This window comes from Scatophagus argus, chromosome 21, assembly GCF_020382885.2.
Source record: "Scatophagus argus isolate fScaArg1 chromosome 21, fScaArg1.pri, whole genome shotgun sequence".
Lineage (NCBI taxonomy): Eukaryota > Metazoa > Chordata > Actinopteri > Scatophagidae > Scatophagus > Scatophagus argus.
In genome coordinates, this window is record NC_058513.1 from 16,632,069 (window position 1) to 16,656,796 (window position 24,728).

Consider the following 24,728-nt stretch of genomic DNA (forward strand, 5'->3'; position numbering starts at 1 on the left):
TTTAATAAAACAACAAAGTCAAATCTAAAGCTTTAAGCAACATGATATGAAGTAATAAAAATGATAAAACAGGCCGAGGAGAGCATGTTTGAAACACATATGAAAGACAAAAGTGATATCTAGTAGCACAAGATTGTGAGAAACCTTATATAACTGAACACTGCACAGCTCAGGCCTATCATCTCCACCTCAGATCAATAGTTAATAGTATATACCAGCTCTTATCTGAACTTCCATCACATTTTGAAGGCATCTATACACGTATGTTTGTACTGGTTAGCGTCTTAAATGGTTTTCTGTTTCTGGACTATTGAACCCTTGGACCATCAGGACAGAGAACAGGAATGGGGCTGCCTGTTTCTGTCCCCAAAATACAACAGTGACATTAAAAAAAATATATGCTGTTAAACTTTGAGATATGTTCTCTTGAAACACAAGATGTTGTATTTCAAGATGTCATAGTTTGACGTTTTGGGAAACTTTTCGTTTTAATGATGAGAGATGAGAAGATTGACACATCTCTTATGTCCATTTAACGTAAGACTACAACAAACAGCTGGGTTAGCCGAGTTAGCATAAAGACGAGAAAAAGGGAGAAAGAACTCATCTGGCTCTGTCCAAATCTCAATAATTAACACTTAAACATCTTGTTTGTTCAATTTCATTCAAAGAAAAAAACCACTGATAGCTGTTTCCTTGTTTCCAGTCTTTATGCTAAGCTAAGCTAAGTTAACAGTCTGCTGGCTGGCTGGCTGGCTGGCCATCCAAGACTGATCAAGAGTACCTCTCAAGATGTCAAACAACTGCTTTACTTTGAGTAAAGCTGGGTGAAAAGAATCGACTCCAAAAGTCAGGCTTTTTCCCAGCCTTTTTCTGGCAAACTTAGTCATGTTACACAATGTGAGTCTGTGATTGATATTGAGCTAGAACTTGTGGCTCGTCTTCCTCTGCCAAAATCCCGATAGCAATTGGATATGAACTACACTAACTGCCATCCTACAAGTCATGTATTTTTGGTATTGATGCTATAAAATTGAATAAAAAAATTCTTTTGTCTCCAGAAAAGGTGAGTCATTAAGCACCTTGAGTGCTAATCCCGCGAGACGCTGGTCATTTGAAAGTCAATGTCCAAGCAGCACAGAGAGCTATTGTGAGCAGCCCCACAATGGAGCTCTTAAACCAAACCTGCCAGGGGGGACGAAGTAGAGACGAGAGAACGGGGGAGAGTCGATTACCCTCACTTGTGACAGTATAAAAGACCTCCTCAGGTTGTCAAGATGTTAGTTGTAGAGTCACAGGTGATCTGTTGAAGAGCCATGAGGGTCCTCTGACATCACACTATTCAAAGGTGTTTTCCTCCCCCGACAGGTGAGTCTTTTATTATTTATGACAGAATTACATTTTGTTGTATGATGTCCTTAAATTTTCTCTCATTGCTGAGGTCTTATTATGAAATCTCTCAGCAGCATTGCAGCATGGCTTCTGTGGGTGCGTTATTAATGTTTCTGCCTGTTGCGTGGACATGCTCTCCCCAAAAAGCAGGTAACAGAACTGTTGTGCATAGATTAGTTTGTATCATGAAACACTGGTCGCTCTGCAGGTCCAACGCACCATTCATTAAAGGTAATCTTTTGTTAGGTTCACTGGGAATTAATACAAGATATAATCCTTAACATATTTGTCCCAGAGGCCTTCTTGTACAACATATAACACCCTGTTATCCTTTCATGAGGAAACCTTAAACTAGAAAAAAGGGAGAAAGCTCAAATGGAATGACAGGCTATAGACGTATACATAAAAGAAGCAGCAGAAAAATTACCTTATGGTGAAATAGGATCTCAATATTTAGTAACAATTAAGGCAAAGTGTTTGGAGTAAATCATAAGATTTAGTCATAAAGTTTGTCTCTGATTGTGTCTTACTTCAGACTACGTTATGGTTTCGTGCTTCCCCAACGCCATCATTGCCAACGTCCCAGAGTGTCCTTATGGCTGGGAGATTGACCAGCTGTCACTGGGTGGCGTCTGTTACACTGGGATCCACAGTCCGGGCTACTACCGCTTCGTCATCTCAGACCTAACGCCCAAAAACCACTCGTATTGTGGCACACAGTCTGAGGTGAGACGCCAAGCAGGTACTTGGGTTTAATTCACCCCAGATTCTGACAGATCTAACCACCATACGACATCCCTGTTTATTTATATGATACATTTCATTAAAGATAAGTGACTTGGGAACGAGGCCCACTAATCTGAATAATATGCTAAATGCTGCATATTATGCCTTTAGGTGAAGGATCTCAGTACTTCCTTCACCACTTTCTGCAAGTTGATTTGAAGGTACTGATGTCCATTGTTCTCCACAGTACATGCCTGGCAAAGACCCCAAGTACATCTTCTATAACTCCATTGTGTCCAACGACACGTCGCTCACAGTCAGAAACCAGCCGGTCAACTACACCTTCAGCTGCGTGTACCGAGCAGCCTACCTGGTGAACAACGCAGTCTTCAGCCAAAGGTAAGCATCCATCCAGGACCCGAGGTGACCGCAGCTGCTGTGTGGAACATCTGTGCATTCTAACCCAATGACTTGCAGCGTTTTTACTAAACCCTCTGCTTTTTCCAGAGTGGCTACAGTATATGTCAACAATGGGAGTTTAGGCACTTTTAAATCACAGTTGTCTATGAACGTGTTCACGGTGAGTCGATGCCAACAGATTTGGTTTCTCCAGTGGAAACTAAACATGTTGTTTTCTGTTTTTTTAAATGTGTTATTCCATCATTTCTGTGTGGAACAGCTGTCTGGAACAATAAAGATAAAACTTTATTTGGTGTGCAATGTGTTAGGTGCAAACAGAAGATTGTCTGATGAATACAAAAACAAATGATATTTTGTAGAATTCAAAGTTCCTGTATGCCAAGGATGCGCCCTATGTGATCGACACTTCTGAGATCGGCTCTGAAGTTTTCATCGGCATCGAGGCCAAAGGACTAAGTAACAGGTACATCAACAAGTGCCAAATGTCAGCATTTTCCTGGCATTTAATGATTATCTTAACATTCATACCAGTATATTCAACTACAGAGTAGATCCCAATGGGTACCTAACTCTTTGTTTTGTTATGATTTATGACTTTAATTCAGATTCAAAGTTGTAATAAACAACTGCTGGGCCACTCCCACCCCTTACTCAACAGACAAGAAGCGGTGGAGTCTCATCATTAACAGGTACGTATGTGTGGGTTCAGTTTAAAAACGGAAGACAAAAACAAAAGTCAACCTTCTGCCTTGAAAATGTGAGTTATAACATCTGACATGTCAAGTAACCAGACTTCAAGACTAGAAACTTCAAGTGTAGAATAATATCAGTCAGACTGATTTAGATTAATCTAACCTTAACATTGAGGTGGTCACTGATAAAAGATTAGCTGAATCCACTTACTTCCTGTGTGATGTTGCACAGTGTAGTTATTCTGTGTACCTCGATGAACAGATCGAACGTTTTGTTTTCCGCCAGCTGCTCCTCTGACAGCACGGTGAATATTTTCGAGAACGCCAAAGACAGCCGCTCCATGTTCAAGTTCAACTCTTTCCGCTTCCAGCGGCTGGAGAAGGTGTCCACAGTGTGGCTTCACTGCGAGGTCCAGGTGTGTGATGGAGACAGGCTCATCTGTCAGCCCGTGAGTACTGAGCACCGACGTATGATTTCAAGTAGACTGGATGAGCCAGTACTCAGCTGGAACTTTTATTTATTTATTTTAATTATTTGGTAAAGGTTACATCAGTGCTTCCCAAACTTTTTGGCTTCAGCTACAACAGAAAACACTGACGCATTAGTTTGTATTTGATTTGAAAACGTGCAGATGTGACACACGTGGTGTAAAGAGCGTGTTCAAATCAGTTCCAGAGGGAGATAATATGGAGCAGAGCACAGGAGACAAGCTCAACCTAAATGAGACTCTAACAGAAGTTCATTCTTCCTATTTGTGTGGTTAATTTAATTACTTTCACAGTGATTGCGACTGATGTTTCTTCTTTGTGTTTTTCGCCCAGGGCCCCTGCTCCTCCAGAAGTCTGTCATCAGAGGCAGAGCCAAATGGGGGGGTCCTTACTGCGGAGTTTCACATTAAAGGTACAGTACGCCATGTGTGCCACACCTGCTCAGGTGTTAAGAACTTTCTAACATCAACTCCAGACACGTTTTAAATCATTTACAACATAAAAGTTGAATTATCTCATTAAAAACTCTTAAACTCTTACATCTGCTCCTTCTCCCTGAAGAAATAATTCAGAATATGCAAATTAGTGATCATTAGAAAGCTCATCAGAACCTCCATCAGCCTCAAAACCAGTTGTGATTTTACCAAATCCTGCTCATGTGTCCACGTCTAAACAAAGAAACTTTCCTCCAGATGCGAAAAACAGTTTTGAGTGTTGGGGGACTTTTTGAATAAATAAAAAGAAAACTATAGCTTTGTTATTTTTATATTAAAAGGCTGCAGTAGCTGACTGCTAAATTCAAGGCAAATAGATAAAAGATACTTTGGGGCGTTTTCATGCTGTATAAGCTTTAATTCTGCATTATGATGCCATTCATTGTCTTTATCTTTTGACAGGAAATGAGTCCTCCAATAATGGACACATAAAAGGTAAACAATTGTGATTTAGTAATAACTCTGATTGAAATATAAAATTCAGAGCTGTAGCTGTGACTTTAGGGGTCATGAGTCCAATGCTGATATGGCATTTATTCAGTTAACTGTTTATTGTATATCATATTACTGAATGGTAGTAGTAATCTTGTTTTCCACGAACAGAAATCAAATTCTCAAGAGGAAAATACTTGATTAATTTCTATGTTAGCCTAAAAATTCTTAAATTTCACAATTAAATTAAATACACTGAAACTAAGAACACTTAAATCAACCTATGAAATACCCAACAGTTGCATGTGTTGAAAAAAAAACTCAATTTCCCTGAAAAACATAACAAAACAAAGAAAATGAATTGACGACTCAGCTAATCTTGTTAACGTGTCTGTCATAAACATTTCTGTATTTTCTTTCCCACCACAGACACGTCGGTATTCATCCTGCTGGTGGTCCTGATAAACACGTGTTGGTATTTAGTGAATGTATCCAGAATGTAGAAGAAAAATCATCCTTCAGTGTCATTTATACATCACTCATTTAGATAAAAACCCACACTGAGTGGGAGTGTCACACAGGACTCAGGGAGCGTATGAACATGTTCCTCCCCCACCTTCCAGTGATTCATTTCCTCATTTTCTCACAAATGTTATTTGTAATTAGTGCATTTATTGAGATTTTCACATCCTTTGGTGAATGCATAATCTTGTAAAATGTCACATATGTTACTTCACTGCTTTCTCTGATAAAGGTTAATCTAAAAAAATTTAAATGAGTCTTGTCTTTTTGGTTTACATTACACACAAACATTTAAAAATCTTTTGAGGACTCCTCACAAAGTTCACAACATATCAACAATGAAATAACCACAAATCAGATGGATGAAGCTTTTGTATTCATTCGACTCCAGTGATACAAATCGTGTTTATTTAAATAGATTTAAATGACATTTTGATTGCATACTGCCCTGTTAAACCTCAATCTGATTTCTCTTTATCTTTCATAAAAACATCTGCAATTCTCAAGCTTTCTTGTGATTAGAAGCAGTCAGAATCATGTGGTGTTTGATGTGTTGTAATCCAGACTCCATTTGCTTCTAATGGGGTCAGCGTTTGCAGCCCCACTTCAGTTTCTTCAGTCCACCTTTTTGTCTCCAGTCCTCCTCTTCACAAGTGGGGGGGACTTGAAACTTGTGTTGCATTTGGTGAGACCAGATATTCCTGTTAACTTATCCAAATATGCTCTTAATGTCCACTTTAAATGTGCACTGAAGTCATCATGCCATCGGTCATGTGAGCTTTGGTCAGGGTTTTATGGGCCTTTTTCTCAGCACCTCTGGTCATTCCTAGTTTCTTGAGCAGAGATATTACAAATACAGGTCAGAATGCAACGTATAGCACCTCTGGCTGTCTTTATTTAAAAAGGTGTTGTGAGGTGCGTTGACTGTACCTCTGTTTGTACTTTGACACTGTCAGCTGGCTGAGGGTTGTGAGCAATAACAGGAGGATTAAATCCCTGTTTGCTCAGCAGCCAGTAGGTCTTATGACTCCCTTTACCCTGTCGTGGACACAAATATACTCCAGTAAACATGGCTTGTACATTTTCATGGGGAAAACACATTCCTTCAAGACCTGAAGTCACCTTCATTGCGATTTCCCCTCTTTCCTCCAGCTCGAACAATCCAGCCTGGACAAGAATGTCAGCAGTGCTCTGAGACAGGTGAATCTTCAGGGCTGTGTAAAATATAAAGAAGAGAATGACAAACATTTTAAAGGTACGCTTTTTAAGATTTGGGTTTTTTTTTTTGTTTGTGTCTAATAAATGCTGATGTTTAGCACATAATATTTACAAGTTCACCCTCTTAGTTTGGCCATGTGACCCTTTACTGATTAGCATCAAACACAAAGTACAGATGTGGTTGTATCTGTAATCTGCTAGCACAACAACCTGGTGTCATGAATCCACAACGTTCCATCACTGTCCCTCTAATTGTGGTTATACAATAAATAAATATAAAACTAATGGCATTCCACACATTTACAATATTCACTTTTGAGCATGCACTGCTGTGACACTTGCTCAGGAAACTCTGATATTAATGGTCCCAATGAATGTCCTCAGGTGTTACTTCAGTTCACTCACGTAAGCTGTTACTTTCCATGCGGGAGGCCATGTTGACCGTGTCACCAAACAGACAGTAGCGAGGCATCGTGGTGCCTACCACTCCAGCAACCACTGGACCTACAAAACCCATGACACACTGTTTGTTTACCTACAATCAAACTTCTCAAATGTCATCCATGTACAAAATTCAGCAAAGCTCTTACACACCTTTAAGATATTTAATAATAATGACCTAGGATTGGATGACTGTCAGGAAGCTGACTCTGTCAGTACTGTCGCTTACCAGAGTGTATCCCAATGCGAATTGCAAGACTCTCAGCGGGCATATGGCGGATTCTGAAGACCTTGATGGAACTTAAGAAGTGCAAAGCCATTGTAGATATTTCGAAAGCGTGCTGATTGCCATTGCTGATAGGTACACCGCTGGCTACCATGTATGCATCACCAATTGTTTCCACCTAGTCAACATGCAAATATGACAGAAATGAAAGTTTCACTGACAAGTTTTACATTAACAGTGTCTTTATACAAAACAGAACCATTTAATGAAAATGGTGAGAAAAGCAAAATAGTACCGCCATTTACAGTTACAAAGAAGTGACAAACTACCATGGCCTCACGTATAAACAGAAGGCAGATCATCTGCAAAATCTGCAGCCTACGGAAATTTACTTTTCTCTACGCTTCCGATGCATAGAGTTGAACGTGGGACAAAAAGTGTCCCATGCAACTCACTTTGTAGACATCGTACATCCTGATGATGTCATCGAAGAGGCTGTAGAGGTCGTTGAGGAACGTCACCACCTCCATCGCAGAGCTGACAGAGCACATGGAGGTGAAGCCCACAATGTCAGAGAAGAAGATGGTCACGATGTCATAGCTTTGCGGCTCCACTGCTTTCCCTGCCATCAGTTGATCTGCAATGTACCTACGACCAATGAAACCCTGACAATGTAAAGGATGTCGTCATGGAAACCCATCTGACTGGTGGCATTGTGGTCATATGATTTGAATAGGTTACCATATGTTTAATTTTTGCTCTACTTTTGTGATTGACAAAACGTAAAGTTTGATATTGATCATTTTGATGCCTTTACACCTGGTACCTTGGTAACATGCTGGAGAGAAGCTTGTCTGCACGGGTCTTCTCTGCTGTGAGCTGATTGGTCCTCTCCTCCACCACCTCCTCCAAATGATTTGCATATTTCTCCAACTTTTCCACCATATTATCCAGTATATTTGCATGACTACAGCACAGGTTGATCAGTCAGTTGCAAGGATATATCAAAATGTTGTTCAACAGATTTCAGTGAAATCTGGTAGAAAATTAATCGGTGAGCCAAAGAACAAGTAATGCATTTTTGGATAATTTTTGGTCCAGATACAGGAAATTTTCAGCAGTAACGCAAGGACATTTTCACGGTTATCAATTGTATTAACTCAGTGCCTTTATGTTGAAGCATATAGCAAATCTAGAGGATTTTACAGCTCTGGTAAAGGTATGTGATATGTGAATGCTCTCACTCACAACAAGCTGCCTGATTCTCATTTGTATTGTCTTACCTAATAAAATGAAGGTTTGGAGCATATAATGGGGTATGAATAAACAAACGTTTGAGGCCTGACCTGTCTGGGCTGGTGTCCCTCATCTGTCTCCTTATAGACCCAAAAGGTGGTCGGTGGTCAGGGTTTTCACTCCAGCAGGCCCTCAGCAGTGAGTTGATATTCTCATCACACAGCTGCTCGCACAGCACTGGTCGGAGGGGTTCTCCCTGGAAAGGTGTCCGCAGCTGCATGATAATCTCTGGAGATTGTAATCAGGAATTATCGTGATGCTGGAATTTGGAGATTTTACTTTGAGATTTTTTTTAGCTATGCTGGCTATTTGGCTCTAGGTATGGCCTCTCAGGCATTTTGTACAAACTGAAATTTCTTTTTAACTATTGGTTGGATAGCCATGAAGTCTCTTGACAATGAATCTCCCTGGCTTTGGTGATCCCCTGAGTTTTCTCCAGGCCAGTATTTTGATTTGTCCTACCATTTAAACCTACAAAACCAATGACATTCCCATCAGCCTCGGCTATACTTTGTGTTCTGCTAACCTTTGGGTTCCAGGTTGATGTCCTGATATGGGCCACCCTTAGAGTTGTACATGAGTTCCCACAAGATGATGGCAAAGCTGTAGACATCACCTTTGGGGGTTCCATTGACGGGGACACCGACTTGCCTCAGAAGCTCAGGGGCTGTCCAGTACATTTCTGCAATACAGCCAGCCAACCAAATGGTGAGTAAACAGCAGTTAAAATCACCTTACCTGTGTTTCCTCTTCTTCATGCTGTGATAAGCATTGCTGTAAAGACGACATTACTAAACACTTTGGTTTTGCCTACACTGACCGTTATAATTGGAATTTTCCAGTGGGATTATCTTGTTTTTGCTCCCGTATTTAAACTCCCACAGTCCGAAGCCGGAGAGTTTTATCTGTAGTCGGCTATCCACCAGACACGTGCTGGGCTTCAGGTTCCCATGAAACCTCAGGTTACTTTTGTGAATAAATTCCATTCCCTAAAACACAAATGAAAACAGACAAAACATCAGTCCTGCACTGTTTCTACAGTTTGTTTTAGTTTTCATTTATGGACCTAGTTATTTCGCCTTTCATAATTTAACAGGTTTATAAATACATTTGAGGAATACATGGTGGATTTTATTACAGTTGGTTATTCTAAAAGTTATTTAGTACTATTTTTGTACTATATTTGCCAAGTCCTGGTTGCGGCCCTGGGTACATTCGTTTGACTCACATTGACAATGTCATAAGCAAAGGAGATCTTAAACATCCCATCCAGCTCAACATCTGAAGCCCTCAGAACATCCTGAAAGGGGGAAAAAACAATGTAAAAGATTTTGAAGTTCAGTGTCTAAATTTGACCCAGCTTACGTTTCACCTTAAAACTGTCACACAAGTATTGTTGGTAATAGTAACATGGAAGTTTAAAAAGAGCTGGAGTAGACAAGAACAAGTTGAAACCCTTTCAATTTGGGTAAATAATAGTCACATATAGAAAAAAGTAACTAAAGCCAGTGGTTATCAGTGTCTACCCCATGGATGAACCCTATTGCCTTGATATTGACCCAAATAAGACAGAGTGGGGAGGAGTAACGATACATTGCTCAAGTAGTATGCAGCATGTAGCACAGGCTGAGACACTGACCTTCAGACTGCCTTTCCTGCAGTACTGCAAGACCAAACAGACGTTCGGTGGCTCGATGCAAACACCAAAAAACTGCACCAAGTTCTCATGTTTCATCTCTTTCAACTGCCGCAAAGAGTTGAAGATTGTTAGGCACAGAGAAGATCAACTCATGAGTGAGGAAAGAACTGCTTCATATTATTCTTAAATCATAGCATCTTTACTGTTTAAATGGTTCTTTGTTACAAGAGTAGAGTAAGATCTGCACCATTGTTAAGATGTTATATATGACTCGTTTTTGTTTAGATATGCTATGATACGCAGCAGCAGATTTTTATTTAGTGTGAATGAATCCAATCAAGGAACCAAAAAATGCAAAAGGTAAGTTTTGTTTGGTTTAAAAATGGCGAGGAACTTTACCACGTTGAATTCTGCGATAACTGAAGGCTTCTGGATGTTACTGCTAATGTGGGTCTTGATGTACTTGATGGCCACTTGATTTCCCTTCATGGAAAAAATATGCAGTGAGATTGCAGCAGAACAAATCAGAATATTGCTTGTATATCGAAACTCACTACTTTGCAGTGTTTATCTAAACACATGCCCTGCACCCCCCACAAAAAGAGGACCTGAACTTTATTATATCAGACTTATTGTCCCTCTCATGAGCAGTCATGCCTCATTAAGTTCCTGTAGGCATGTAAGGCTCTGCTTTTACCATCAGTCTGTAATCATGGCCACAGAGGCTGCTGTTCAGGCAAGTTGCGTGGACTCACTTTAATCTCTGAATAAAGATGATACCTGGTAGAGACCAATGGTGGTGTAGATGTGTTCCCTCCCTGTCTTGTCCTTCAGGCCATAGCTGTTGTTGGAGAAAGTGGACTGAGAGCCGCCGCTCCCAGTTTGACTGGCTGTGGTGCTTGGAGATAAACCCTGAACTCCCTGGAGGAGACACGGACACACCGAACAAACCAGTGAACACCAGGCAAGCAAACACACACACACACACACTGCACGCTTATGTATTTTTTATTCTTCAACCAGAAAACATATGTGCCTTACCTGCCATACTGAGCACTCCCTGATGATGGTGATGTCGCTGTAGTTGATCAGCCACCAGCAGGAGTCATCGAGCCTCGTCTGGAGTCGAAACTTCTGCAGAATGAGGACCCCGATGCACGCAACTGCTAGCACACCCATGGCAGGGAAGGTCACGAGCAGAGCCAGCAAGGCGATGTCTGTGTCCCATCAGGGCGATAAATCATCATGTTTTTATCAGTGATCCAATGGGAAAAACTGAGGTAAGTGGTGTTTTACTGATTGCTTGAAAGTCACTTCTGCCATAGATATTACTTTACCATTAATCAGCCATTCACAGAGCTCGTTGTTGAAACCACATTCTGGTTTATCAGAAGGGGGTCTTCCTTTTGGCCAGACCACAGAAGCAAACATAGAAGTTGGCCTGCAATGACATGTTTTTTGTGTGATTTCCCAAAGTGTGTTTATCAATAAAGTGCTTTTTTTTTTTTTTTTGACAGTATAGTTACCGGACAGCTTTGGTGTGACTGTCAAAATGCAGGATGGGTACAAACTTTGTGACGTCACCTACATGCTGCAGGTCATAAATGGAATAGTCCAGATTCCGCTCCCCGTCTTCGTCAAAGTGAACTAGTCCAGACGCACCTGCAATGATACACCACTACTGCATCAAACTGTGCAAGCCCAGTGGTATAGTGTGGTGGGACCAGCAGGGGATCTGTTAAAGGGTCAGTTCACCTAAAATAACTTCATGAAAACAACAATACAAAATAAAATTATCATAATTCTCTCACCATGCAATTTTTAAATTTTGATTGTCTATCTCTGAGTTTTCCACTGCCATCTGTACCGTTCACATGGGTGACTTGTCACTTTCACAAGTAATATTTCAGTATGATATCTTTACTTCCACTCAAGTAGGACCTTTGGGTACTTTTTACAATATTGATTGCATATACAATGTGATTACGGGTAAAAAAACGGGTTTTTTACGGGTTGTAAAAAAACAACTTTTAGGTAATTTATTTTGAGAAAAAAAATGTTTTTTCTGACAAAGTATTGTAAGGTTGTCAGTAATGTGATGACTGACTGGCTGATGGTATACATAAGTGCAGAAAGCTGCCACCAACCATAAAATCTGATGCTGTTTCTATTTTTTAGTCTGTGTAGCAGCTGCCGACCGTTGTGAGGGTCTTTGCCATCTTTGAGGACTTCCTTCAGTCCCATCGCATAAAGAAGCACTGCATCATGCAGATAGGCAGAGTATGGGCTAACCTACAAAAAGAAAAAATAAAATGACTGAATTTGTGTTGCTTTTCTTTTCCTTTTTAGAGAACAATGCATTATTCACCTGTGTGATTTCCTGCTTCTTCCCTGGCTGCTCAGCTTACCTCTCTTTCAGATGTCAGGTTGCTCCAGAATGGCTGCCCTTTCAGTCTTTCAAAAACTTGTTCAAAGAAGTCATAATACTCATAGCCTTCATAGGATTTCTGGCCAATGATAAAGACCATGTCAAAAGCTCTGATGGCATCTCGGTTAAGCCTGCTGTTCAGGGCGTGTTTCCACAAGTTATCCTGCTCCGGAAAAAGATCCACATGTAGAATACTTAGGAAAAAAATAATAACATTGATTAAGTGGTCAGATTTATGGGAAGATGATGATGATGGTGATCAAATACAGCAGCAACTAACGACTTTTTGACTGGGACATGTAGGTTTGGTGGAGTGAATTGCAGTTATTACATCGTGGCTGCAGGGGTCTCACTGAACACTGGACTGATTTCAAAAATTGTAGTCCTCATTAGTCACTTAGACACAAAAATAGTGGACAATATGGTCAGTAAACAAATATTTTTGTGCCTGTAATCACAGGATGATGCCAAATCTGGCAACTTCATTGTGGTGACATCAGGACCCTGCACCAGTAATAGTTCTTGTAAAACCGCCAAGTATTTTAATCAAATTAAAGCTCATCTTTTTCACACCTTCAGTATAGTTTGGTTTCCAGTATTTTCAAACCTTACCGTCCAGAGTTGGGATTTTTGTTTAAGTTTATACGTTTTAAAAGTTTTACTCACCACACTGCCACTGACCTCAAAATGCTGCACGAGGAAGAACACGTAATTGCCGTTCATCAGACCCTGTCTCTCAGCCTCCAGCAGCAGAGCCATAGAGTCCTCTTTGTTCGTTAGCACCACAATCACTGGAGGACAACAGCAGCCAAATTCAGGTTAGCTTTAAAAGACCCCGAACAGTTTGACACAAAGTGCTTGTTCTTTACTTACCTCTGCTGACTGTTGCGATGTATTTAATATTCCGATGAACAAGCTGAGGGTTGCTGGTATCAAACTTGACCGCAGTAGCCAGTTTGAATTTGGATCTGAGCGGAATCTCAATGGTTTTCCACAAAGCGTCAACTTTGTCCCAAGTGTTTGACTCTAATCCCCCTCCAATCATCGCTATGTGATTCCACCCGAAGAACTCCAAGGTCTTCACCAAGACCTCCGAGCTTCTTTTAAGAGGGGGCACAATTTTGATGTAGGAGTCATAGATATCGTTGTTGTCCATTTTGGAGGATTGTCCCACAAAGCCGAACATGGGGATGTTCCATGTGGATGCAATAAGACCAGTGACCTGTAAAACAGGTTAAGTTTAATTAGTATGACTCTACAAAGCAGGTTTTATGAAAAATTATAAAATCTTTTCATATTTAGTTTCTTGACTACATTGTTGATGAGATCTATTTATTTTATCAACATATTCTGCATTTGTTTCTTTTAGAAGACACAAAAACAAGCATGAATTACCAATTTCTATATACAAACACATCATATCACATCATGTGAATCATACCTCGGCTTCTTCAGGACATGCTGGACCAAACAGTGCAGACACATTTTCTTTCCACACCTGCTGAATGAATCCTCCCAGGGAAACTTTGGGATTGCAGTCTGTATCTATGTACACAAAATCCAAACTGTAGTTCCCCAGGAAAGAGGGATTGGTGTTTACCTTCTCCACGGCTATCTGCATGGCTGAGCCCAACCTCAGGGCACTGAAGGGCAAGGACATATTCCAGGGAGCCTGGAAGCCAATGATCAGCTTGTGAGGTTGAGACCCATTGTTGCTGTTATTGATGACAGCAGCAGCAGTTAACACAAGTGTGAAGTGAAGCACAAATGTGTGCCTCTTGCTGGAGATACATACTGCCCTCAACATCACTCGCATCCTATTAGTTGCTTCATGTTGCAGGGCTTAAATATCCAGCATCTCTGGTGATGCTGGACAGTTGGTTAGGGAGGAGAAAATGTAAATGTGTGAGTGGGAGGTACAAAGAGACATTAAGTCCATCACTTTCTATTCAACTCCCATGCTTTAATCCACCATTAAACTGATTGGTCCTCTTTAAAGTGATCAAAGAGGACTACTTTTAAGGTCATTATACTTAAAAGGGGCCTATTATTCAAATTCATAGCTCTGTAATTTTCATTCTGGGACCAGACTGGCATTGCAGGAATATAGTTAAAAAATTCGTCAGTTATTTTAAACTGGTCCGTCAGTTCAACCTCTGTCTGAGACATTTAAAGGCTCTCCTAAAAGCCAATTTTCTTCTGACTGGAGAGACATCCAGCAGCACTCATGAATCATGACCAATTGCGACTTGAAGATGGCACTACCTCACCTCCGTGCTAGCCGGTGTGCTTGATGGCTTAGCAATATGGAAGCCTCAAACTTTGAGACCAGGCTTCACTGATTGTGGTGCAAAAACACAACTTTTTTGATTGATTTTTGATAAAAAATTATTCAATGGAGAAAATCGTTTGTTGTTGTTGTTTTTTTTTTTTTAGCTTGTTAGCTCAGTTAGCCATGCACCTACTTAGCTCAGTTAGCAGCTACAGCTAGTGGTTCTATGAGCAAACTGACTCTTTCAATTCCTTGTTGTGGTGGTAACCTGGAGAATCAGCGAATAGGACAGCTAACTACATGGCTAAATGAGATAACTAGCTATCGTTACAATAGAAGCTACTTTTAGAAACAAGTAAAGCGTTTTATCCATCTGGAAACTCCATAAGAGTCCATGCTGAGAAAGCAGAGGACATCGAAAGGAAAATTGGAAAATATTTTATATTGTATTGCACTTCAAAACTGTAGGGGTACCAAGCTGCAAAAAGCACAGATTCTTGCATAATGTTGCTTTAAAGTCAGATTTAGATGAGATAAACCCCTGATTAGATTTTATCAGCCATAGATCAGTAAATTCCAAAGGTGTCATACACTCAGCTCTTAGTTATCACTTCCCTTCATAAATTCAGTGTCAAAGTTCATCATAATCTCCAGCAGGGACACACACAGGTGAAGGAAGTGGAAAATGGCCCTAGAAAGTTTTATTTGAAGAATGCTCTAATTGAATTAAGAAAGTCAGTACAGCAAAACACAGGGGAAAACTTCTGTAGATCTCCCGGGAGCGTTATCTGCTGGTGCAGGGCTGCAGATGAGGCAGGTTGAGCCTTGCTTGTTGTAGAGAAGTTCTCACACCTGTGTGCAGTTTAAGGTGCTAATGACCACAGGCGAGCAGATTGCACATTAGTGGTGTTGCTGGCTTCAGCTGCTTTTTCCCGGGGGAATCACTGCTCAGCTTGGCCCCAAACTACCTCTGCTAATCCGATCAGGTAACCTCTCAAAGCTTCTCCTAATGAACCTTCAGCTCGCTGGCCAGCAGAAATCAAATCACTCACACATCAGAAGCTGGGTTATTACGGATTGTGTTCTTTGGAAAGTGAATACATAAAGACTGGACTTGAGATGTTTCATTGTTTAAGTGTGTTTGCTCTGAAAGATTACTTATCTGAGAACATTCAGACTTTGTAAGCCCTAAAGTCAGTAGAAGATGAAATACCAAAATCTCTCTCACCTATGTGAAAACATGAGTGTTTTTGTTGTTGCAGCTTTGTTTGTTCTTGTAGTCTGTTAGCTTATGGTGGCTAATTTTAGCTAGTTAGCAAACATATTTTGGTATTCACCTTTTGTATTTTGTAATGTATCCATTGTCCCTGCTGTCCAGAAAATGTTGCATTCTCAGTATAAGGGGTGTTATCGAATACATAGTGCAATTTAAGTAGCTGCTCACATGCTTCTGACCTAACTGACCTAAAAAAGTTGGTCTTTTTTTTTTAAAAAAAAAAACAAAAACCAACATACAGCTGTGTTTGTGGATCCACTTATTTCTAAAAGTTGCCTGTTTATTAGGTACACCTAGCAAAAACCAATACAGTGTACTGGTTTTATGCTAAGTTTTATATTGAAACTCTTACACAGGAGTTCATCCGAATGGTGCATAAGTCACTACACTTCTGTAACATTTGAGAAATCTTAATACAACCTGCACTGATGCGCTGTGTGACGTCCCTGACAGTTATTATAACTAGTGCACAGTGTTAAAATCTTTTCAAAGACAGTTTTCAGGGTCTGTAATGTAAAGAAACATGATGAACTGGAGATGAGGCTGAACTTCAATCAGCTGCATCTTGACATGTTTCAGATGAAGTTTTCAATCATAAGCTGGCAGCTTAAAAGAAAGCTTAAGCAGCTTGATAACTTACACAATACACACTTTAATATTATGACATATATAGAGCCTTTTCCTTTTTTTTTTTTTCTTAATCAGTAGCCAAGGTTCAAAGGTTCCTTTTTTTTTTTTTTTTTTTCTCTCTCATGAGTTCTCTGCATATTCACATTCAGAGCAGAGGAAGAGGAACTGCTGTGCACACACCTGCCTACCTGTCTGTCAGCTGGAACACCTGAGAGAGCCAACAGCAGGTAGGAGAGTGGCATTTCGCTGCAGTGTTACTCATTTTTAAATGTCTTTTTGAAGGGCCATTCTTACAAACGGATGGATTCTTCAACTGAGTTGTTGTATGGTGGCTAAAATATGTTATTTTTCTTTTTTTAACACATTGGAGCAACTTTATCACAGGTATCACAGGTAAACTATACAAGGACTTCGATGAATAAAAACTGTTTTTCTTTTCCTGTCTGAACCCTTTTTATCTGCATCATGAACTGTACCTTGAGTGATTTAGAATTAAGTATTGCACAAGTCATGTTGACTTTGACCTCAAGGTTTTCATAGATGATATCAAGAGCAGTGTCAAGGAGCTCAGAATTGCGTAATATGACCATATATCTTTAACCATAGAATGCTTTTAGACTGTACATATGTATTTGGAATACAATCAAAGTACTGAATCTTAATTCAAGCACTTTTTGCATCCCAGCACCATGGACTTCCTTTTCCAGTTGCTGTTCTCACCTCTCCCAACCTCGGCCATCATCTCCCTGTTAGCCCTGGCGGCTGCTACCCTGTTTTACCTCAACACACGGCCCAGTCCCGTGCGGTCACCCATCGACCTAAACCATCAGTCTGTGGGCATCAAGGTAGATTGCCAAGCGGACAGTTTTATTTAACCTAAATGCGTCCACATGGTGAAATGTTCAATATTCAATAGATAGATAGATACTTTATTGATCCCAAGGGAAATTCAAGTCAAGAAATTTTTTCCCCTGGAATCTTGGGCTTACTATTAAGTATCTTTGTGCTATGAACAGCGGCGCCTACAATATCGAACATTTTATGTGTGAGGACTGCTGTTCCTCCTTGGTTACTCTGCTTCATGTCCACAGGATGGAGCAAGGAAGTCTGCATTGCTTGAGGATAACAACAACCTGCTGTCGTATTTCTACGACAACGCCAAAACCATCTACGAGGTTTTTCAGAGGGGTCTGAAAGTTTCAGGTGATGAAAGCTTGATGCTGCCAGCCTCTTATTTGCACTTGTCTGTTATGCTAGGAATTTAACAAGAGGATAAAATAAGATTTTACGCAATTTTATTAAACTGGTGTTACTAGTCTGTGAATGTAGTTGTTCATTTTGGCAATACCTGGATGGCAACAAGAAAATTTAAGTGAGTTTAAACTCAAAATAGTCAAACATTTTCTATGTATAAATGACATTCATGTCTGTATGCTAAACATGAAAATACAGTTAGCTTAGCAGTTGTCTGTGTTTCTTATGCTAAGCTAACCATCCTCTCTCTAAATGTAGTCCTGTGGACCTTCTTACTGCACAGAAATCCAATCTAATGTTGTACATGTCTTTAAATGTTGGGCCCATTTCACATCTGCAGGTAATGGTCCATGCTTGGGCTACAGAAAACCAGGACGGCCATACCAGTGGCTAAAGTACAGACAGGTGAAACAATGTGCAGCACTGCTCAACATCTGATGAACATGTGAAAGATGAGCTGCTGTAGCCTTCAGCTGACCTTGACTTTACTCATCTTCCTCTTGAAGGTGTCTGACAGAGCAGAGCACCTGGGGTCAGGGCTTCTTCACAGAGGTCTGAAGCCAAACACTGACACTCTTATTGGCATCTTTGCTCAGAATAGACCTGAGGTAAGTGTGAATGTTGCTAAGGAAATAATGCAGGCACTTTGTGCTTTCAACAACATGTAAATGCTGTGTTGCATGGGTGACTCACAGTGGGTTATTGGCGAGCTGGCCTGTTACACCTACTCCATGGTAGTGGTTCCCCTGTACGACACCCTGGGTCCTGAGGCTATCGTGTTCATTATCAACCAAGGTAATTGGAGCTTCTCTTGCACCATAATGCTGCTAATTACAGAGCTGAGTCTGAGTCCAGTAACTCTCTGTTCCCAGCAGGATTCTGTGTCGAATGCCCACTAATCTCCTCTCACTTATTTATCACACCTGCTCTTGTTAATCTATGCTTCATTTTGCTTTTGATTGACTCTGCTCGGCATGTCTCATAAATCCAGTTTTTTACCTTGTGAATTCACTGATTCTATGACATTAGTGTCGACAAATGGAACTTTAATCTAGTGCAGCTACTTGCTTCATCAACATCACTCGGTGTCAACTTTTGCTGCTTGCAGTGTTGTCTATTTTCTGATAAAACTGCATTAATTTTCTTCTTCCAGCTGAGATCTCCACGGTGCTTTGTGACAATCAGAAGAAAGCTGAAACATTGCTGCAGACCCGGGAGAAAGGCCAGACTCCTGTTCTCAAAACTATCATCATCATGGACTCCTTTGACGCCGAGTTGGTCGAGAGAGGAACAAAGTGTGGGGTGGACATCCTGTCCATGCAGAATCTGGAGGTATTGCATGCTGAACACAAATAACATACTGGCGAGTCATTGCTTGTGTTTATGCTGGCTTTATCTCAAGAACAAAAAATTGTTTTGAGAATCCTGTTAGAAGCACAAACATGATTGAAAACATGTGGTGTTTTTTTGTTGTCCAGGCTCTGGGGAAAAGTAATCTCCAAAAGCCAGTTGTAAGTTTGTTTCTGGTATATTCATCTAATCAATTTCAAGTTTTTGAGATTGACAAAAGCTGCATGCGGTTCTGATGTGCTGATTTCACATCCCAACAGCCACCAAAGCCGGACGACCTCAGCATCATTTGTTTCACCAGCGGGACTACAGGTGATCATTTGATCATTAGATCTCTTTCTAAGCCTAACCTAACCTTAACCTCTAACCTTAAGTGGTGTTTGTGGCTTTGTGTATTGGCCACAGGTGCTAAAAGGCACGTTGTGCATCTGGATGAGATGTGTGACAAGCAGGGATGAGGATGTCTTGTTGTTAGCATTTGGCTCACAGAGCTGCTAGCATGACTGTAACAGTGACTTATGTTCCATTTGTCAGCCAAGTCTTTCTAAATAATTACATGCGTGTTTCCATGGTATAACCCGACTTCATCTTAAAAGGTAACGCATCTCGTATCTTTCTCAGGAAACCCCAAAGGAGCGATGTTGACCCATGAGAATGTGGTCTCTGATGTTGCAGGTGTTCTCAAAGGCTTTGAGGTAACTGTCACGGGTCAGTGTGTCTGATGTGGAAACTCAAAGTGCGGTTTGTCACGGACCTGTTGCTAACAGACTCTGTGTCACACAGACGTCGATTGTTCCAAGTACGCAGGATGTCAGCATCTCATTCCTACCTTTAGCACACATGTTCGAGAGAATCGTACAGGTGAGGTCCATTAAGATCGGATCATGAGTGTGTTTACAGTGCTTGTATTTATAAACAAGACTTGAGTGTTTTCTAATGACCCTTTTGTTTCTTTCTTGTAGTCAGCGATGTATGGCGCTGGGGCCAGGGTGGGATTCTTCCAGGGTGACATCAGACTGCTGCCAGATGACATGAAAACTCTGCAGCCCACAGTTTTCCCAGTAGTGCCTCGACTCCTCAACCGCATCTATGACAAAGTCTGATTTGTGTTGGCCACAGCAGCCACCGTTTTTCCATCACATTCTGCTTTAAACATCAACACAACACTACTGGTTCTGTACTTTTTAAGTGATGTAAAATATCCCATCACTAGGTTCAGAGTGGAGCCAAGTCGCCTTTCAAGAAATGGCTGCTGAACTTTGCTGTGGAGAGGAAATATGCTGAAGTGAGGGAGGGCATCATCAGGAACAACAGCATATGGGACAAACTCATCTTCCACAAAGTCCAGGTACCGCTTTGTGTGTGAACAGATTATGATACGGAGACAGAAAGTCGCTGAATGTAAACATACTCCGCCTCGGCTGTAGGAGTCACTGGGGGGACGAGTGCGGATTATGGTGACGGGAGCAGCACCCATATCTCCATCTGTTCTCACCTTCCTCAGGACTGCTCTGGGTTGCCAGGTAATGAACCCTTATCCTCCTCCTCTGATGTGTGTCTTGATAAATGTTTAAATCCAAGTGATCTCTTGACTTGGAAACTTGTTATTGGAGGATTGTGTCACTGATTCTTACACCCACATGTCGGTTTGTTACCTCAAACATGCACACTTGCTTCGAATGACCTGCTTTAAAAAAAAAAAAAAAAAAAAAAAAGCTAAATTCGGTTCAGATAATGTTGACCCAGTCACTACAGCAGTCTGTACGATGTTTGAACCCCAGTAAACTCGAAGTGTTCTCGACAAAGCAGCGCTGACACAATAAGGCCTGTTTTTGGAGGGAAAAGAGGTTGCACAACAGTGTCCAGCTGGTATTGATCGCTTCATGTTGTCATGATAACCTAGTCGCACTGACCTTATGCCAATTTATTTAATGTTTGTTTTTGTTTTTTTTGACGATACTCTCAGATCTTCGAGGGGTACGGCCAGACAGAGTGCACAGCCGGCTGCACCTTCACGGCACCAGGAGACGCCACCTCAGGTCTGTAGTTCGACCACAACTGTCCAACATTTTCAACTGGGACCTGCCCCATAAACAGCAGTGGGAAGTAACCAAAGTACATGTACACACAACATTTACACATGAATTATATTGAAGTTAAACTCACAGCACATAAAATGAGCTTAAATTGATTAGTTTGAGTCCCCCCTCATGCAACATTTTTGGACTATTGCTCTGTCACAATAAGACAGTTAGAAAACAACTGGCAATATTTGCTGTTTGTTGTTTTCCCTTTTGTTGTAAACTGCACAACAAATGCATTGATCAGCAAAATAACCAGCAGATTGATCAGTGATCAGCCCTGCCTAAAATGGTTTAAACTTCAACCAAAAAGAGTAAAATGCTGCTTAAACTTTAGTGCACAAGTAATAACTGATTGCTGATATTTTAAGTACATTTTCTTGATTGTCCTCAATACTTAAGTAACATTTTAAATGCATGGGTTTACGCAAGTATTGGAGTATTTTTACAGCACTGGTACTTGAGGAAGGGATCGGAGTACTTCCTCCATCACGGCATATAAATCATACTGGCTTCATGTGACTTTAGACACTAAGACAACATATACATTGAGATTTGGTATGATCTTCCACCACAGGGCATGTTGGGGTCCCGCTGCCTTGTAATATTATCAAGTTGGTGGATGTTGAGGAAATGAACTACTTTGCTTCAAATGGTGAAGGGGAGGTAAGATGATGGAGGCTGACCAGGTGGGGTGGTGGGGCGATAACAATACTAAACAACTAAAAAGTTAAAGAGCAGGATCAAATCTATAAATTCTGACATGAAATCACTTTTGATCAAGCCTTTCCAAAAAAATTTAAGCCAAGTGAGATGTTGCTGTTAATGGACTCGCAGAGTTTAACCACTTTTAAGAGCTTGCAGTGCTTGTAAGACAAAGTAAAATATCCTGATATCATTTTGTATTGCTGTTTCTTGGTCTCTTCAGGTCTGCATCAAGGGTAGAAATGTGTTCAAGGGGTACCTGAAAGACCCAGAGAAGACTGCAGAGGCCTTGGATAAAGACGGCTGGCTCCACACTGGGGACATTGGAAAGTGGCTGCCGGTAAGAACCTAAACCTTAAAGTTTAGTTGACTTGTAGACGTGAGTGTGGTATTGATCGTCTCATCCGACTCTCGACAAGAAAGTGAACTGAACTGCTGCTTTAAAACAACAACTGGATTTCTAACCCTAACCCCACATAGTCAAAGGTTCTAAGTTATTTCTGTTTTGGGACCAGAGTGGAGTTCTGAAGATTATTGACCGGAAGAAGAATATCTTCAAGCTGGCTCAAGGGGAGTACATAGCACCAGAGAAGATTGAGAATGTGTACATACGCAGCGAACCCGTGGCCCAAGTATTTGTGCATGGAGACAGTCTACAGGTACGGTCAGACCAGCATCTTGGCAGTCTGTGCATATACACACTTTAAAACTCTCTTCTAAGTCTTCTTTCATTCTTTATCTGCAGTCCTGCCTGGTTGCCATTGTGGTCCCTGACCCCGAAGTCCTGCCAGGATTTGCAAAGAATCTGGGCTGCCAAGGCTCCATTGAAGAACTCTGCAAAAACACAGTAAAGCTTCTATCTGGTCCCCTCTCACACCCGAGGGCTTTTTGTCCCTCAAACTGTAAAAAGCAAATGGATAATCAGAGGACGCTTTGATTCAGCTCGGTGTCTCCACATTGCTGGGGTTTGGGGTAGAAAGTAAACACTTATGTTCTGTAAACATGATCAACGCTAAAAGAAGCCAGCCGGATTGTCTGCAAATCAAACCGAATAAAGAGCAGGGTTTAATTTGATCTTGTTGATTCTAACAGCGGTTTTCCTTTTTGTGTTTACAGGAAATTAAAAAAGCCATCCTTTCAGACATGACCAAACTGGGTAAAGAAGCAGGACTCAAGTCCTTTGAGCAGGTAACAGCTCCTGATGAATCCTCCAAATGAAACAACTAGTGTACACACTTTAGTTAAGATAAGATAATCCTTTATTAGTCCCATAACTGGGAAATTACAGTTGGCTGTTATCAGGGTAATGTGTTATTAGCAGGGTTTTTTTTTTTTTTGTTTGTTTTTTTTTTTTAAAGAAACTCATCAAATTAAAATATATATATATATATATTCCCAATTCTGCAAGCAAGAAAAGTGAAAGTTAACATGACACTTAAATTCCACACAGTGAACATAGATCTTCTGGTGCTTCACGTCACCAAAACTGGCTCAGTGCGCCCTCTAGTGGTTAAAGTGAGTTTTTGTTCAAAGAAATGTCCTCAAGTAACACCAAGACTCAAGCTTTCCCACACATGACTCAGTTCTTTCCCTCACCAACCCCAAAGCTGACTTATTATCCGGGTATGTTGGGATTCCTGTAACTCCTAAACAAAGTCAGACTCAGATCATTTAAAACGCAAGCTTTTTTTATTCGGTTTGCATCTTCTACAGAATCTTTAATCGAAATAATGTTCAACCATTTACACCCCCACACCCCCTCCCCCCTCCCCCCTCCTCTCCCCACCTGATGCAGGTGAAAGCTGTTTACCTCCACCCAGAGCTGTTCACCATTGAAAACGGCCTGCTGACTCCAACTCTCAAGGCCAAGAGGGCTGAGCTCAAAACTCTCTTCCAGCCACAGATCGACAAACTGTACGCTGACATGCAATAAATGGAAGAAACCTACAACAGCGACTTTTGCTTTGGTCATAATTTTCTTTTTTTTCTTTTTTTTTTTTTTCCATTAAAACATGTGTACTTTGACCTCTTGTGCAGTAGTAGCCTCTCTAAACAAAACACTTAAGCTCTGCTATGTGTTTTGGTTTCAGAGGCCTGAGACAATGAGATTCTGTTAAACTCATCTTCCTGCAGAACAAATACTGCAGCTCAGCCTGGGGGTTAGCTGGACGGACTCCCGGGCTGCGACCTGAGCGAACCATCCTTTTTACAGTCCCAGTCGAAGAGCCGACTGCATCAGGTCTACTTCACAAAAGGCTTGAATGCTGAAGTGTGTGACTGATAATTTGATGTTAAAACTCTAATTATTGCACTGCACTTGATGACCAGGTAAGTAGAGAAGATAGAATTGGTTTTCAAATTTCATCTTTTGGTTTGCAACCCAGGCTCCGGTCTCAAGCCCAATCAGAGATGACCTTCATGATGACATCACTGGTTAAAGTTCCCTTCAGAGCCACAGAAGACGAACCCTCCCTGGCCACTTTGTTAGGGACATCTGTGTGATCCAGCTATGCTATAGCCAAGTCAACTTTTAGTTGCACAGATGTGGTCTTAACTGGGGAAAACAAATCCAACACCGCCCTCATGTGTTACCGTGCAAACACTGCATGCACTGAAGCTCCACTGCTGAATCATTGAATGGCATCATGGAAAGGAATGAATGGAAAAATGACAACAAAGGTTCAATGATGGTTCACATCATCAATACAGAATTATGTATTTACTGTCCTCCACAAAGACATTAAA

The 24,728-nt window shown here is 40.9% G+C and overlaps 3 protein-coding genes across 4 annotated transcripts; 2 read left to right on the top strand and 1 right to left on the bottom strand.

Annotated features, from left to right (window-relative positions):
* Window positions 1-1,393: 1,393 nt before the first annotated feature.
* On the top strand, window positions 1,394-5,486 carry tectb (tectorin beta). The gene is made up of 10 exons (XM_046378177.1): window positions 1,394-1,542; window positions 1,928-2,118; window positions 2,366-2,517; window positions 2,626-2,698; window positions 2,898-3,001; window positions 3,144-3,227; window positions 3,517-3,679; window positions 4,053-4,131; window positions 4,616-4,648; window positions 5,075-5,486. Exons 1-10 carry the CDS (start codon window positions 1,410-1,412, stop codon window positions 5,146-5,148), a joined length of 1,086 nt encoding a protein of 361 aa, XP_046234133.1. The 5' UTR covers window positions 1,394-1,409; the 3' UTR covers window positions 5,149-5,486.
* Window positions 5,487-5,543: 57 nt separating this feature from the next.
* Window positions 5,544-14,231, bottom strand: gucy2g (guanylate cyclase 2g). Its single transcript, XM_046378085.1, has 22 exons — window positions 13,857-14,231; window positions 13,289-13,637; window positions 13,082-13,206; window positions 12,396-12,578; window positions 12,135-12,279; window positions 11,514-11,649; window positions 11,325-11,428; window positions 11,038-11,204; window positions 10,768-10,908; window positions 10,387-10,470; window positions 9,988-10,092; window positions 9,577-9,648; window positions 9,169-9,337; window positions 8,875-9,030; window positions 8,399-8,576; window positions 7,879-8,019; window positions 7,508-7,700; window positions 7,056-7,230; window positions 6,791-6,889; window positions 6,290-6,381; window positions 6,098-6,205; window positions 5,544-6,000 (listed from the first exon to the last, which is right to left on the bottom strand). The coding sequence occupies exons 1-22, from the start codon at window positions 14,229-14,231 to the stop codon at window positions 5,905-5,907; spliced, it is 3,393 nt and encodes a 1,130-aa protein (XP_046234041.1). The 3' UTR covers window positions 5,544-5,904.
* Window positions 14,232-15,535: 1,304 nt separating this feature from the next.
* Window positions 15,536-23,939, top strand: acsl5 (acyl-CoA synthetase long chain family member 5). Of its 2 annotated transcripts, none has more exons than XM_046377540.1 (22): window positions 15,536-15,673; window positions 16,721-16,820; window positions 17,279-17,438; window positions 17,685-17,796; window positions 18,188-18,252; window positions 18,354-18,455; window positions 18,543-18,642; window positions 19,001-19,179; window positions 19,326-19,358; window positions 19,458-19,509; window positions 19,819-19,892; window positions 19,981-20,058; window positions 20,160-20,294; window positions 20,411-20,545; window positions 20,625-20,720; window positions 21,164-21,236; window positions 21,856-21,944; window positions 22,207-22,323; window positions 22,499-22,642; window positions 22,729-22,830; window positions 23,100-23,171; window positions 23,779-23,939. In XM_046377540.1, exons 3-22 carry the CDS (start codon window positions 17,283-17,285, stop codon window positions 23,914-23,916), a joined length of 2,052 nt encoding a protein of 683 aa, XP_046233496.1. In that variant the 5' UTR covers window positions 15,536-15,673; window positions 16,721-16,820; window positions 17,279-17,282; the 3' UTR covers window positions 23,917-23,939. The 2 variants fall into 2 exon arrangements, with proteins under 2 accessions (XP_046233496.1, XP_046233498.1); XM_046377542.1 differs by having other exon boundaries at window positions 15,590-15,673; window positions 16,743-16,820.
* The last annotated feature ends 789 nt before the right edge of the window (window positions 23,940-24,728 follow it).